Raw genomic sequence first — 15,834 nt, forward strand, 5'->3', positions numbered from 1 at the left:
TGGGAGCTTCTGCACAGACCTGAGCGCTGGGTGCTGTGGAAATTGAGCCATCCTGGGGTATCTCCGTTGTCCTCGTTAAGGGGCTCCTGACAGCCTATGGCAGATAGGGTTTCAACTTGCTTGGTATGTTATGATTTTCCTTTCTTTCTGCTATGCTTTTATGCTTCTGTTTAATCTGCCTAAACTGTGTTTCTGGTTAAACTGCGTTTCAGTTTAAATTTGTTTGCTTAAGTTTATAATAATGCTTAAAATCTCTTTATCCACTGCGTGCTTATTGTCTCTGGATCTAAAAGAACCAATTGTCTGAGCACCTGATCATTGCTTGGATGCTTGGCAGAACAGGTGGGTTGATCAATCTGAATGCCTTCTGCAAAAGTGTCAGAGAGGTTAGTTGGGGAGGGCCCTGATCAAAGTATAAGGGAATAGAGAAATAGACAAAAGCTTCCTGTGAGTGTTGTGGGCACGCCTGAATGGCTCTGCTCGTATGACACCTATTGCTGCCTCATAGCATTGGCTTGAGTGGACAGCAGGCAGGTTCTAGTAGGAGCCATGAAGGAGCAGCAACGAGGGAGTCAGCAACAGAAATGTGTATGTCTTGCTGTTTGCTGTCTCCCCACTGCCCCCAGGAGGCCTACCGCTTTAGGAGTGATAAAATTTCTAGCAGATACATTTTATCTGATTTATCCAAAGGATCTAGATCAGTGTTTCTCAACCTTGGCACCATTAAGATGTGTGGACTTCAACTTCCAGAATTCCCAGCATGGCTGGCTGGGGAATTCTGGGATTTCCTTATCTGTTGAACTATCTGCTGAGCATTCTATTTATCTGCCTGCATGTTTTTCCTTTATCAATTGCTCCTCAAGTAACTATCTCAACAAACACATCATAAATCATAAACTTATTCTCAAGTTTATTTTTCAACAATCTGTTTAAGAGCAAAAATCGGATCTGCACAGCCCCTGCCCAACATGGATAAAGCCACAGTGCACTTTCCACATGTTCCTCATTGTTACCACTTGTATTCCCTCGATCAGAAAGCCAAATATCTTCCCAGGGGCACTTAACAAACTAATCTCTCTATACTGTTTGCATTCACTCTTTCTACCTTCACTTGGTATATGCAAACTATAATGATATTCTTTCAGTCAGGCATAGATGTCGTTGTCACATGCTTGTTAAGTAAGTTGCAATATACAGCCATTCCATAAGGAAACCACATCCATATTTTAACATTTCTCCAGTCATACCATCTACCCCTGTAACGTTATTATTTTCCAATATTCTCAAAGCATATGTTACTTCCTTTTCATTAATGTTTTTCTTGAATACTAACATTTATAGTATTCATTTCAGTTCCACTCTTCAACGTATCACAATCATGTCTTTAAATACCCTTTCCTGCTTTGATTATGTGCCTTCAAGTTGTTTTCAACTCCTAGTGACTGCATAGATAATAGATTTTCTCCATGATGATCTATTCCAGACACTTAGGATACCATTCAGCCTCCCCTTATTAAAACAGAGGTATGTTCCGGTGTCTGGGACAAGTGCACAAAGGGCATGCTTGGGAGAAATTGTATGTGCAATCTTCATAAAAACACGTGTGAAAGAGAACGTCAGGAGAGCTCATGGCTGAATATCAATTTGAATCCAGGTGCTGCGGGTTAAACGACTGAGCTGCCGAGCTTGCTGATCAGAAGGTCGGCGGTTCGAATCCGCGTGACCGGGTGAGCTCCCGTTGCTAGTCCCAGCTCCTGCCAACCTAGCAATTCGAAAACATGCAAATGTGAGTAGATTAATAGGTACCGCTTCGGCGGGAAGGTAACAGAATTCCGTGTAGTCATGCCGGCCACATGACCACGGAAATGTCTACGGACAAACGCCGGCTCTTCGGCTAAGAAACAGAGATGAGCACCGCCCCCTAGAGTCGGACACGACTCGACTTAATGTCAAGGGAAACCAAAAACCACTACTTTATCATATGAGAACCATTGTCACCTGTGTAATTCCACTATTTTTTCTTGAGATGGATAATTGTTCACTGCTTATCTCAGAATAAAATAATAAAAAAAATTACATAGCTACCAGCATTTTCTTCAGACACAAATTTCAAAGAGTATGGCAAATTCTTAAAAGGAACATTTGCATATAAATGGATAACTTTTGTCCCCCTCCCCCAACTGTTCAAGTTAAGACAATGCAAAGGAAGAAAGCACAAATTGTGTATTTTTATGTGTGTGCCCATGTACTGTATATACTGTAGATACTTGGCAGCAGGAGAAAGACCATCTCTTGTCTTCTGGAGCTGAAATATCTAAGCATGTTCATAAATGCCTTTCAGTTTCCTCAAGGATCATGGGCTTCCAGCAATTCCTTCAGTAGATGGGCTTCCACCACCAGTATTTCCCTCCCTCCATAAGCAAATTAAATGGATCTGCTCTTTTCTCTCTATTCTTATCTTAGTGCAGATTGAGCAATTTGCACAATTTCAAAGGCTGTACCAGGATTTGTAGGCATGTTAAGATTTCAGGACGGTGAGGTGGGTGGATCAAGGCATAAGGCATCCATTTTGCCCCTTAAACTCCCCAAACCCTAAAATGTACAAACAGGTCAACATTTTTGGCTCCTCACTCTGGGAGATGGCTTCATGGAAGGCATAAATAGAATGCTGGAGGGCCACACAGCCTGGATTTTTTATTTTTAAAATTAATACCTAGGAATATTCATGGACTTGATAACAAAGTGGTCTGCTTTTCATACAGTGCATTGGAAAGTATTCAGACCCTTCACTTTTTTCAAATTTGGTATGTTGCAGCCTGATACTACAATCATTCAAATTCATTTTTTTTCTCATTAATCTACACTCAGTACCTCATAATGACAAAATGAAAACAGAATTTTAGAAATGTCTGTAAATTTATTAAAAAGGAAAAACTGAAATATCACATGTACGTAAGTATTCAGACCCTTTGCAACAACACTTGAAATTTAGCTCAGGTGCCTCCCATTTCTCTTGATAGTTGCTGAGCTGTTTCTACACCTTGATTGGAGTCCACTGTGGTAAATTAAATTGATTGGACATGATTTGGAAAGGCACACACCTCTCTATAGAAGGCCTCACAGCTAACAACGCATACTGTATCAGAGCAAAAGCCATGAGGTCAGAGGAACTGCCTGCAGAGCTCAGAGACAGGATTATTGCAAGGCACAGATCTGGGGAAGGCTACAAAAAAATTTCTGCTGCACTGAAGGTTCCCAAGAGTACAGTGGCCTCCATATTTCTCAAATGGAAGAAGTTTGGCACAACCAGGATTCTTCCAAGAGCTGGTCGCCTGGCCAAACAGAGCAATCAGGGGAGAAGAGCCGTAGTAAGAGAGGTGACCGAGAACCCAATGGTGACTCTGACTGAGCTCCAGAGATCCTGTGTGGAGATGGGACAAAGTTCCAGAAGGATAACCATCACTGCAGCCCTCCACCGATCTGGGCTTCATGGCAGAGTGGCTAGACGGAAGCCTCTCCTCAGTGCAAAACACATGAAAGCCCGCTTGGAGTTTGCAAAAAAGCACCTGAAGGACTCTCAGACTGTGAGGAACAAGATTCTCTGGTCTGATGAAACCAAGATTGAACTGGTTGGCCTCAATTCTAAACGTTATGTCTGGAGGACACCAGGCACCGCTCATCACCCGCCCAATACCATCCCAACAGTGAAGCACGGTGGTGGCAGCATCATGCTGTAGGGGTGTTTTTCAGCAGCAGGTACTGGGAGACTGGTCAGGGTTGAGGGAAAGCTGAATGGAGCAAAGTACAGAGATATCCTCAATGAAAACCTGTTCCACAGTGCTCAGGACCTCAGACTGGGCTGAAGGTTCACCTTCCAACATGACAATGATCCTAAGCACACAGCCAAGACAATACAGGGATGGCTTAGGGACAACTCTGTGAATGTCCTAGAATGGCCCAGCCAGAGCCCTGATTTGAACCCTATTGAACATCTCTGGAGAGACCTGAAAATGGCTGTCTACCGACGATCCCCATCCAACCTGATTGAGCTTGAGAAGATTTGCAAAGAAGAATGGCAGAACATCCCCCAATCCAGGTGTGCAAAGTTTGTTGCACCATATGGAAAAAGACTCGAGGCTGTAATTGCTGCCAAAGGTGCTTCAACAGAGTACTGAGTAAAGGGTCTGAATACTTACGTACATGTGATATTTCAGTTTTTCCTTTTTAATAAATTTACAGACATTTCTAAAATTCTGTTTTCACTTTGTCATTATGGGGTACTGAGTGTAGATTAATGAGGAAAAAATGAATTTGAACGACTGTAGTATCAGGCTGCAACATAACAAAATTGAAAAAAGTGAAGGGGGTCTGAATACTTTCTGAATGCACTATATATGAATTTCAGTGCAGTGGGAAAGCCAGTGTGGTTTGGGCTGGTATTGGGAAGACTCAGGTTCAAGCGCACCCTCAGCCATGAAAACTCACTGTGGGATTGGAATACAAATTTAACAAATAAAATAAATAATAAACATGTAGAGACATCCTGAGGCTGCCCCCTGGTGTATTTAATATAAAAATACACTTTGTTCTCTGTCAGATGCCACAGGGTATGGGAAGGCAGAGACATGCATTCTTGTTATGGCATTATTGTTGCCACTATCTTAAAAGTTTCTACTATTCCACATTAGCAGGATTAGTACTGTCAAAACTGTTTCTCTCTAAGGTTGACTGAATTACTCCGATTATTCCTGTTTTTATCAGGTCCCCAGTGCCCCAGTTTTCTAAGTTATTTAGATAGCTTTTTCAGAAATCTGGAAAAGAAAATACACACATGCACACATATATGGCACAGAGTAATTAGCAGCTACTGTAATTTCAAAACTGGTACCAGCTATTCACACGCAAAGGAACAAATCTAGACTGCTCTTGGCCAGGCAGTGATTTGAACTAGGTGGCACTATTTCATCTCCTTTTGCTGAAAACACTTGATTGCCCTGTACATGAATCTGAATCCCTACCTCCCAACTTAACAATTTAGTACACCAATAACTTATTCTATTACGGTAGCCATTTTCTAAGATCGTTTAAATACTGACTTTGAGGTAAGTCTCTAAAAGTAATAGCTTGCAAAACAGACTGGATCTTGTCATCCTACCAAAGCTCAAATGTTACATTGGTAAATTTGACTGATGTTCAGGAAAGATATTCTGGGACAACCATAAACTGCTTGGTAGTCTATTCTCTCCCCTTAATTCTTTCTGTACTCCATAAATGTATAGTGATATGTAGGAAAAAGTTAATGAAACTGCCCACACATGCCTCTTAAGAATACACAAACTGCACATGATGATAGCCAATAAGGATAATTCATCCCTCATGGCTCATTATGAGTGATGAAAAAAAAATCTATTCCATCAGGTTATTTACTCAGAATGCTGATCTGATCATATGCACTGGACTGCAGATATTGCTCATGAAACTTCAGCCAAGCAGAGGTAGCCCAGTGGAATTTATACCCCACCAATAACTGAAAGACGCCTTTGAGAATCAAGAGTCAGTTCTATTGGAAGCTGTTTTTCTGTCAGGAGTTTCCTGTTGGGTAAACAGTGGGGTTAGTACATCTGTCTTTTCATTGCAATACGGTGAACCACCCATACTCTAGGATTGCCCAGTTGCTGGATGTGGCTTGCTACTTCTCTTCCTCTCAGCTAACGTACAAAACTGCTATGTGAATGAAGCCACCAACTTTAGTTCCAAAAGGCAGTTGTTGTTTTATTTTTTAAAAAAGTTGCCATGAGGATTGTTCAGTCTGTATTTCTGCATGGCAGACTATTCTGGCTTTCTAACAGACGGGGTCAAAAAGCCAAGTTCTTCCTTTGCATTTCTTAATTCTGACTGTCCAGGGCAACATAAATCTAGAGTTAAGACTGCAGCTGTGAATGTATTATATTTTCAGGAAACAATATGCAGTCAGATTGCATAATCTGCTGATGTTATTGGACTAGGCTGAGATAGTTTTAATATATTTTGGGAGCTGGTAACAATATTGACCACTGGTTAATTGGTACAGTAGTTTGATAGAGTCAAACTTTACTTTGGGTCTCATGGGGGAAAGAGGGAGGGAAGCCCTACTGGGGATGATTGGGTAGGACGGATTGATCTTGTGCCTTGCGGAAGATGGTCCTGTTCCAAGTGGATTTTGTAGCTTTAAGTTGCTGACTTGATGCACAACTGTTATGGTGAACAGAATCATGGGCCTTTTCTACTGTGTTTCCTATCCTGGGGAACTGGGAAGTTTCACAACTCCAGCATGTCTGATTAACTATTCAAACAAATTGAGACCACAGAATTAATGTGAATTACTGTACTCATAGTACAGGCTGAGTAGTTTACACTACTGTGCAATTTTGACAGAGCAACAGCAGAATGGCAGTAACAAAAGCTGATTAGGGACCTGAGGGAAGGGGATCTGCCTGAATCAGTCTGAAATGGCAATAAATGCTGCTCAGATCCTGCACCCTGCTGGTCACATGACTTTGCTTCTGACTTAATAGGTGGTGAAGCATAACTGACTTTACACCCCTTCCAGCTGCTGCTGGATACTATTGGCTTAAGAGCTGGGGGTGCGTGGGTGGATGGGTAAAGACAGCTAAGGACGATTTAAGTCTGTCTCGCTCACTTACCCCATGGGCTGGGGTAAGATGAAAGCAACAACCAAAGGACACAGGGGGGAAAAATCATTATGGCATGTTTCTTCCATAGTTGTCTGTAGGTAAGATTTGTTATATCTGATTCGCTGCTTCTGAATCTGAGGAGAAAAACAGGAGGTACTGGGTCTCCAGAAAAATCTCACTGAATTTTGAGCCACTGTCATTGTCTATTCAGGGTTTAGGGTTCATAACGAGCAGGATGATCAGAACATAATCAGCCAATCAGAATAAGCTGCTCTCTTTGAAGTGCCATTGACTAAGCTGGGTACAGTCTTAGTGGCAGGAAGCCTTCCTGAGGTATTATGAGAGTAAATTGCACCATCCCCCTCCGCCAAAGCATGACCTTCCCATTTCACTATGCTTTCTTCCCCCTAGCTCCTTCACAGATAGGGAGTGACCAGATATAGGGCTATCAGTTGTGAACTGCCCAGAGTCAGTTGGCGTTGGGTGGTGCCTCAGTCGAAATAAATAAATGCTTGCTTGCTGGAAACCACATTTAGTTATCTATCAACATTCAGTTATGTATATGCAATTTTTGACATTAATTTGAGCAGTCCTTAAAAGCTTGCCCATTATAATGACAATTTCTTACTGTTCTGAAATCATAATGTATTCCACTAAATAATTTAAGTCAGAGAAAACCTGTGACCTTCCACAATGTGAACGGCATGAGAAGCCTTTACAGCAGCATCAGGCTCTGCAGAGTGCCTTTTCTTTTCAATCTTCTCAGGAATAGCTATGAAATCCTGAAGCATGCAATACTAGCCAGCTGAAAGTGAATACCCATTTTTATTCCCACCAGGATATTAAATCCTACTTCCAGATCAGACATGCAGGCACCTGTGTGAGATATTGTTCCTCTAGGAACAATTTTGTTTTCTGATTAAAAAAACAACAGTAATAACAATAATAACAATAATACTAGGCTGCGAATTACACAAGGATATTTTTGGTTGCATGGAAAACTGATTGCTAAGTGACCAGCATAATTGATTTTGTGTATATAGTAATGTTCTCATACAATCTTTCCCAACCTGGTGTCTACAGTCAACTATGGTGATTTCCACTAGCATGTTAAGTTCAGTCTCAGAAGAATATCAGGTTGGGATATGCCATTTTAAATTATTCTTTAGTACATCTGCCCCCAAACTTAGGTGCCCTCCAGTTGTGTTGAGTTCAATTCCCAGAATTCTCAGCAACAGTTGTGCTAACTAGGGAATTCTGGGTGCTGAAGTCTGTAGATCTGAACATTTAATGACACATAAAAGATAAATATTTCCTAGAACACTTTAATACAATCTGAATAAGATGGTTACTACTGTACTAATTAACCAGTGGTCAATATTGTTACCAGCTCCCAAAATATATTAAAACTATCTCAGCCTAGTCCAATAACATCAGCAGATTATGCAATCTGACTGCATATTGTTTCCTGAAAATATAATACATTCACAGCTGTAGTCTTAACTCTAAACTTATGTTGCCCTGGACAGTCAGAATTAAGATACTGCTAATAGGGCTGTGCAAAGCATTCAAAAGAAGTGCTTTGGAAAGCACATCAGCACAGATGAAGAACTTACTTTTATATGTGCATGCAGACAATATTTTTACTGGGACTGCCAACAAAGTAAAGCAACTATGCATATACACACAGTAGAGACAGTTGGGAACAATGTTTAAATCAGCTGTATAAGTCCCATAAAAGATGTGGCTGATTTAATGCTTTGAAGGGTGATACACAATGGCTCAAATGCTTTGCACAGTCCTTGGTGCTATTTCAGTGTATACGTGTCAAAGTGATGTTATGCAGTTCTATCAAACAGCATTGTTCTTACAAAACAATGATTGCCCTTACCTTTCTTCTGATGTCAATGAACTGAGAAAACATTAAGGACCAATAGAATGACAGCTCAAGTATGTAGTAGTAATGAATCTCGGGCATCAATGGCTGGAGAATAAAAGTAAAAAAGATTTTAAAAACCCCACCAAGATAAATTCAATAACTTTGGGAACAATTCAAATCCTTACCTGACTGATAGATTTCTGGATAACAATTTTGAAGATTTGGTGAGTTAAAACAATATTTTGAACAATACGGTTTTTATTTTTTCCAACCCAATGGAATACTGGAAAGAAATTATGTAAAGGGGCTCAGGACTCTGTCTGTCTGTCCATCAGCAGGTTAACTCTCCAAAACATAATGAAAAGAGACCAAATTTGGTACCGTGGGAGAAGCTGGCAAAAGTAAAATCAAGTTGGAAAATAGGCTGGTTCCAGCTGGGGGCTGTAGAGAAAAACATTCCAGAAAAAAAAAATTCCCACAATGCATCCCAAAGGGGAGAGACAGCTGGGTAATGGCTTGGAATGTTGCTGGCTGTTCCATGTGACCCAGAGTGGAGCATATGCAGTCCATCCTATGCTTCCCAGTGCACACATACAAATGCCTCTTATGGCTGTTGCTGGTAAAAGGATTCGAAAGAATTCAAGAATGTATGCTTTTCTTAATGTTTTTCTTGAGTACTAACTGATGGCAACAGCTAATATTCTTTACCTGTATTGTCAGCTTTGCTTTGAAGTAGGAAGAAGAAAAAATGTCTTGAAGGAGGCAGTGGTGTGCCCCCCTTCTCAAGAGGCATCCTTGGGGGGTCTATGTTGGACAACTTTCATCCAACCTTCCTAGCCCACCTGGATCTCTCAGCAGTGTTCAATAACATTGATCATGGTATTCTTCTGGACTAGGGTTTCTCAACCAGGGTTTCATGGAACCCTAGGGTTCCATGAGAGGTCACTAGGGGTTCCCTGGGAGATCACGATTTATTTAAAGAAATTATTTCAAATGCGGGCAACTTCACATTAAAGAGGTAAGTTTCATTCTTTATTTTTAGCTTAAGAACACTGTTAATGCACATATACAAGCCTACCCATGAAACAAATATAATCATTTTGCAGCTTCTGGCCTATCTTTGAGCCTGAATGTGCAGGGGTTCCCCGAGGCCTGAAAAATATTTCAAGGGTTCCTCCTGGGTCAAAAGGTTGAGAAAGGCTGTTCTGGACTGTTTTGGGGAGTTGGGAGGGGACACTGTTTTGCAGTGGTTCTCCTTCCTGCAAGCTGGTTCCAGTTGATGTTGCTGGGGTGGGGGAGATGTCAAGTCCTAGGCCCCTGCAATATGGGGTGCATCAGAGCTCAGGTCTCTCACCCCTCCTCTTTAAAATTAAATGAGACTGCTGGGGGAGGTCATCCAGAGGCATTGGGTACAGTATCCTCAGTGTGCTGGAGTGAGTGAGGCTGGAACCCAGTACAGCTGAATGCTGATGTATGGGGGAGAGTTGACTTTGAGAGTGTTTGTTAGGTTTTTATGGCTTTTTGATGTTTCTATTGTTTTGTCAGCAGTCCATGTTATGATACATAAGATGGGTGGCTATATAAGCCTTTTAAATAAAATCAATCAATCAATCAATCAATCAATCAAATAACCATGACATAAAACTGGGAGACACATTTGAAAGAACAAAATCCATTCCTCCTCAGGAGGGAGAGTTATCATGAATGGCCTGATTGAACAGCAAGGTTTTTGCTAATTTCCTGAAGGCTACTGTAGGGAGAGGGCTGCTTGAATTGGGAGGTGGTGGTGGTAGGATACTATTCTATAGGAGGAGAGTGGCAACTGAAAAGGCATATTTCTGCAGCCCCTGAAGGTGGCAGTCTCTGATCAAGAGGACATGTAGAGAGCATGCTCTATTAGAACTTCTAGGAGAAGGCAGTTCTGCAAATACCCAGGCACGGATGCCTTAAAGGTGACAACCAGCACCTTGAATTGCACCTGGAAGACAAAGAGCAACCAGTTCTTGGAGTGGGGGTGTTACCCTAGTCATTCAGTTTTAAAACTTATTAAATTTTTAGACAGGCTTGATGGGATCCAATTTTCTATGCAGCTGAAGGCAACTAAGAGTCACTACTTTATAGCAGCTGCAGTTCTTATGTCTTCCTCCCCTGATGTCAACTCAAAATGGTTCTCCACACTCTCTGAATAGGCTTGGAAAAAAATGCCCTGGCATTCTTTTGTAAATTCAGCTTGGATCCAGAATAAATAGAAAACACTTACATAAACAGAAGACATCCCCATTCCAACAAACCTGGTAGACCCTCCTCCTTAATTTGATCCCCTTCATTATATCCCATAGGGTTTCCCCACTGAAAAAGCCTGTCAGTTCCTCAAGGTCACTTTATTTTTCTTTTTACTATCAGGTGAGACCAATTTGCAAATCTGGTCTAGGCCAGTTGTGACTTCATACTAAGATATTTTTCACTACCACTGCATAATAGTCATGCTGCAGTTCAGATCTGGTATTTTTTTAAGCAGGTTGGAAAAGTCCTCAACATCCTTCCCTCCCAAGGGGTTGAGGCAGGGCCGCAACTAGGGCCTATGTCACCCGGGGCAAACATGGATTCCACGCCCATTTTGGCGCCCCCCCAGCACGGCGCCCAGGGCACATGCCCCGCTTGCCCCCCCCAGTTGCGGCCCTGGGTTGCGGAATTTCTAGCTTCCCCATTTCTTCTGCTTTGTCCACTCCAAAGCTTCTTCTTTAAACGTGATATCCCGCCTTGTCACTGACTACTGAGGAACAGATGATCGTAACAGTAGGCAGTGGAAAAACCAAACAGACTCCCTTCCCCAAGTGCCAGCTCCTCCTCCCTTTTACCACCTAGACCAGTGCTTTTCAAACTTGGCAACTTTAAGATGTGTGAAATTCTGGGAATTGAAGTCTAGACCTAGACCAAATGCATGAAGTGAATGGCTATGCTGGAAGATGACAGCTATAGCTATTTCAAAGGCTCTTGCAATTACACGTTCAGTATTTTACATTCATGCTGTGTCACACAGTTTTTTGTTATTGTTTTACCTGATACGGGTAACCAACCCAGCACTGCTTTGTGTTCCATAGCCAGGGAGTCTTTAAAAAAAACAAATGAGCAAGAGAGAAAAAGAAGAGAAAAAAACAAGATTAAATACTTGCAGGGCAGTGCAACTGAATTTTATGGACATTTGAAACACATTCATTTGACCCTGCCAGAAGAAGGCATACCTATCTGTTGCTTAGCATGACATATGAATTCAACCATTATCATTTGTAAATCAAGGTTAGCTTAGCGTGTTGTGGGATTCTAGCCAACTATGATTGATTCAGCAAACCATGGTTATTTGAAACATGACTTAGTACAATTAGGTAACTAAGAGAGTCCCCCTCTTTGGGGGGAGATGGGCGGTAATAGAAATTTGAATAATTAATAAATAAATAAATAAATAAATAAATAAATAACGCAGTATTATTAAGGTCATACCTCAAGGCCAATTATTTTCAGTTTTAATGTTTTGCTTATGTCCATGAGATACTCAGTTCACACGCGAGTCCTCATTAGAAACTAAGTTCTGCCATGCTGAATGATACCAAGATCCATTAGTCCATAATTTTCTTTCCCACAAGGCCTCAAAAGTCAAAAAGGACAGCAATGGTTGTCTCTTGATTTTCGTCCAAATGTCTGAAAATAATTAAGCATTCTGGCTATGGATAGAGAGTGGTTCCATTTAGGAAATGAAGCTAATAGCTATTAGCAGCCCAAAACACATTTTAAAATAAGTCATTTAAATATTAAAGAGTTGTATATTCTCTTAGGAGGAGTTTATATTCTGTGATAGCAATTCTTACACAAGTTGATGACACAGAATCAACAGTCATCACAATCTCTCCATCCTTTCCCTCAAACGCTGAAACAATGATGAACATAGACACATTTAGTCCTTCCTTTGAAGTAGTATCCTGAAAGGCAGCCTTTTACTTTGTATTGTGCCTTTGCTTGGATTCTGGCAATATAAAAGTCATAACCAAAGTTATTGCCATTTTACTAGTAATATGCAGCTCAATGAATTTTTGTTACATGTTGTATGCACACTACACCTATCTACTGTACATTTATACTGAAAGATGAATTTATTTTTCTTAAGCTATAAAAGGATCCATTATATTTTCCTGAAAGCGTTTGTAAATTTGAAGTAAACCTGAAGAATCATTTTACTGAATAGTTTATCTTAATTTTAAGGAAACGAACTACAGAGTAGTCAGCTTAGTAAAGGGCTAATTACTGATCTGGGCTGCAGGTATGATTATCAGAAAACAAGTAAGCAATTACACAATGCAATGAATAAAAAATAAGAGAGAACTGAATATATATATTTTAGTTCTTTCTTAACAGGGCAAAACTGGGGAAATGCATCCCAACAAACAGCCATTTTGAAGCTTGCCACTTCTTTCTAGGTGATTTCAGATTTTCAAACCTAAAGAAGAAGGAAAATCCTTGGGATTGTAACGTAATGTTCTTGCTGGCTCAACAATCAACCCAAAATATTTTTGCCTAGTTACTGTAAAATCTTGTAACCAGTCACTAAAAGAAGCTAGTGCAAAACTAATTGATAATTGTACTTTCACATAGCCCTTGGTCCAGTTTCCAAACATAATCACTCCAAATTTTTGGCAAGAGTAATCTCTCTTTTCCCTCTAACTTGGAATAAAGAAAAGAGAATATCATAAAGAGAAAGAAGAGGGGATCAAAAATAGTGGGTGCCACCATCAACTTCTAGTTCTGTTCTCACCTATTGATTGTAAGATTAAAATGGTAGCAGCAGGGATGTATGCAGAAGGAAAACAATTTATGCTATTCATTGCTCCTTGAACAGAAGGCAGCATAAACAATAACCACAAAAACTATTAGTCTTGAACTAGTAGATAATGAGGAATTTTTTTAGGATGGTTAAATTGTGATTCATCAGTTTGAAATATTCAAATAATTCATCAGAAATACCGAGTCTGGTCTTCATCACCTGCTCTTCCTCTACAAATTTTCTTCGTTAGCTTGTTCTGTAGGTCTACTTATCCATTTACCTTAACTAAAGGATGTTTTAAAAGGGCTTCTTCCTGATACTTATACTTCTAACTAAACATTTTCAAATCATTCAGGGCACAGGCAGATGGCCAGGTTGAAGTCCTCTCCACCAGCAAAGAAGTATGCCAGCATAAAATTTCCTATCCCAATTGCTGAGTCCTCTTTTGCCACAATAAGAAGGTTGGCAGTTACTGGCAGTAATTCCAGTCCCTCTTTATAGCTGGCAGCAGTGGAAGTTGCCCATGAACAGGGCTGGAGCCAGACTGCAGCAGGCGAAAAGATGATATCCACCCACCCAAGTAATAAAAACAATAAAAAGTATGTTCACACTAAACATCCTGTTTGCAGAAGCAGCAGAAAACCCATAATGCACCCAGTGGTGACAGAACCAGCAATACTCAGCTGGCCGAACCAGGCTTTCTTTCCCAATTTAAACAACCCTTCTACACAGTGCAGGGCTGCGCAGCACTGCCTTTAAAGAGAAGCCTAGTATTCTTTCAAAAGAACACTGTATCCGGGCTTAAAAACCAGATCTAGTTGTCTTTTGCAAGAGCGCTAAACCTGTATTTAAAAGGAGCTTGTGTAAGATCTGACAAGTGTTTTGGAAAGTACCAGTCAAGCATTAAGAGGGCCCATAATTCTGCGGCAGACAGGTGTCTCTCCTGCAGCCTAAGACAAATGTATCATGGAGGGCAGTGCCCAGCAAGCAGAGGGAAGTATGAGCCTAATATCAGCCCTGCATCAGCCTAAATTGGTCAACAGAAGCTAGGCAGAAACCATCCCTGACTGCTTCAGCAACCACATAATCAATGAAGTGCACTACATCATGTCCATAACAAAAGTTGTGTTTGGAAAAGAGGGGAAACATTACTTTAAAACTGAAACAGCTAAATACAAATTTAAGCTTCCTCATAAGACACGGTATAAGAAACTGATTGGCAAACTATGTTTGTGCCACAGTTAGGGGAACATGAGGATGAACCCAAAGAGACATAACTGAGTCACCAGTTGGAAGAAATTGGCACATCACCTCTAGCAGTCTGCATGGCCATGTCCCAGACAGCTAAACACAATACAGCCCAATACTGTATAAGCAGAGGAGAAGCAAATTCATTTCTAATAGAGAGAAATCAAAAACAAAATACAGTAATAATTTCTTCCAAGGTATATTTAAGAAAAGAACCATTTTGGTGTAGTGATTTAAGGCACCAGGCTACAAACCAGGACCCCATGAGCTATATTTCTGCCTTAGTTATGAAAGCCAACTGGGTGGCTTTGAGCTGGTCATCTTCTCTTCACCCTGAGGAGCAGGCAAGGGCAAACCACTTCTGAAAAATCTTGCCAAGAAAATGGGAACTTCCGGTTGAGGAGCAATGGTGGACGGACGGTCCTAGCGTAGTCTCTTTGCTAGGACTTACAACACGACATGTATCGAGAGTCTTAGGAATTATTTTTCTGAAGTCGAAGCAATCTCCAGGCTCGGAGAAGCCGACGAATTGCTCTGTGTGTCTTCCAGACAGCTGGTGAATGCTGAAAAAACGGGAGAGCCAGCTGTGATCGAACGGGAGAGCCAGCTGGGAAGCGCGAGTAACAGCAAGTAGAAGCCACGTCTGAAGTCTTCTGAAAGAACAATATGTCTGACCACCTCACCTCTAAACTAATTATGGGTTACTTAAATAGTGAAGCTGGAAGAGACTACCTGTTATTGTAGAAAGTTACTTTCTCTTGGTGAGCTCCTCATTATTTCCAGGCTTTTTCAGTTGGTTTCTCATGTCATCCAAAGGACTTTATGATTTGAGCAGGAGGTGTGAATCAGTTTGTGCAATATAGAAACGCCATTACTGTTTGCTTTCCTCCATTTAAGGTTGAGGTTAACAGAAGGAGACTTAAAGTGGAAATATAATTGAATATAAATTAAATTAAATTATGAATACTAGAAAACAGACTAGATGTGGGTTGGGGGAAGGGGATTGGATGAAGGCAATGTTTGAGGAATACACTTATAAAACTTCACAGACAATTATTCAAAGTGTTAATCAATCATTGGAGCAAAAATTTACTGATTTGGAAAGAAGACGTGATCAAAGGTTAGAGAAGATGGAAAAGAAATGGGAGGGAGAGATTTAAAAAGTTAATGACAGAGTTGATAGGTTAGAAACAGAAAGTGGAAATGAATTGGACAGACTT

At 40.8% G+C, this 15,834-nt stretch overlaps 1 protein-coding gene across 1 annotated transcript in view; it reads right to left on the reverse strand.

Moving 5' to 3' along the window:
• The window catches only part of CERS6 (ceramide synthase 6), a 112,885-nt gene that overhangs the window by 18,409 nt on the left and 78,642 nt on the right, over positions 1 to 15,834 (reverse strand). The window contains exons 5-6 of the mRNA XM_063292240.1: positions 11,613 to 11,663; positions 8,566 to 8,658 (exon numbers count right to left, since the gene is read on the reverse strand). Of these exons, the coding sequence (XP_063148310.1) occupies positions 8,566 to 8,658; positions 11,613 to 11,663 (144 nt within the window). The remainder of the gene's footprint in view (positions 1 to 8,565; positions 8,659 to 11,612; positions 11,664 to 15,834) is intronic.

Source organism: Candoia aspera, chromosome 1, assembly GCF_035149785.1.
Source record: "Candoia aspera isolate rCanAsp1 chromosome 1, rCanAsp1.hap2, whole genome shotgun sequence".
Classification (NCBI taxonomy): domain Eukaryota; kingdom Metazoa; phylum Chordata; class Lepidosauria; order Squamata; family Boidae; genus Candoia; species Candoia aspera.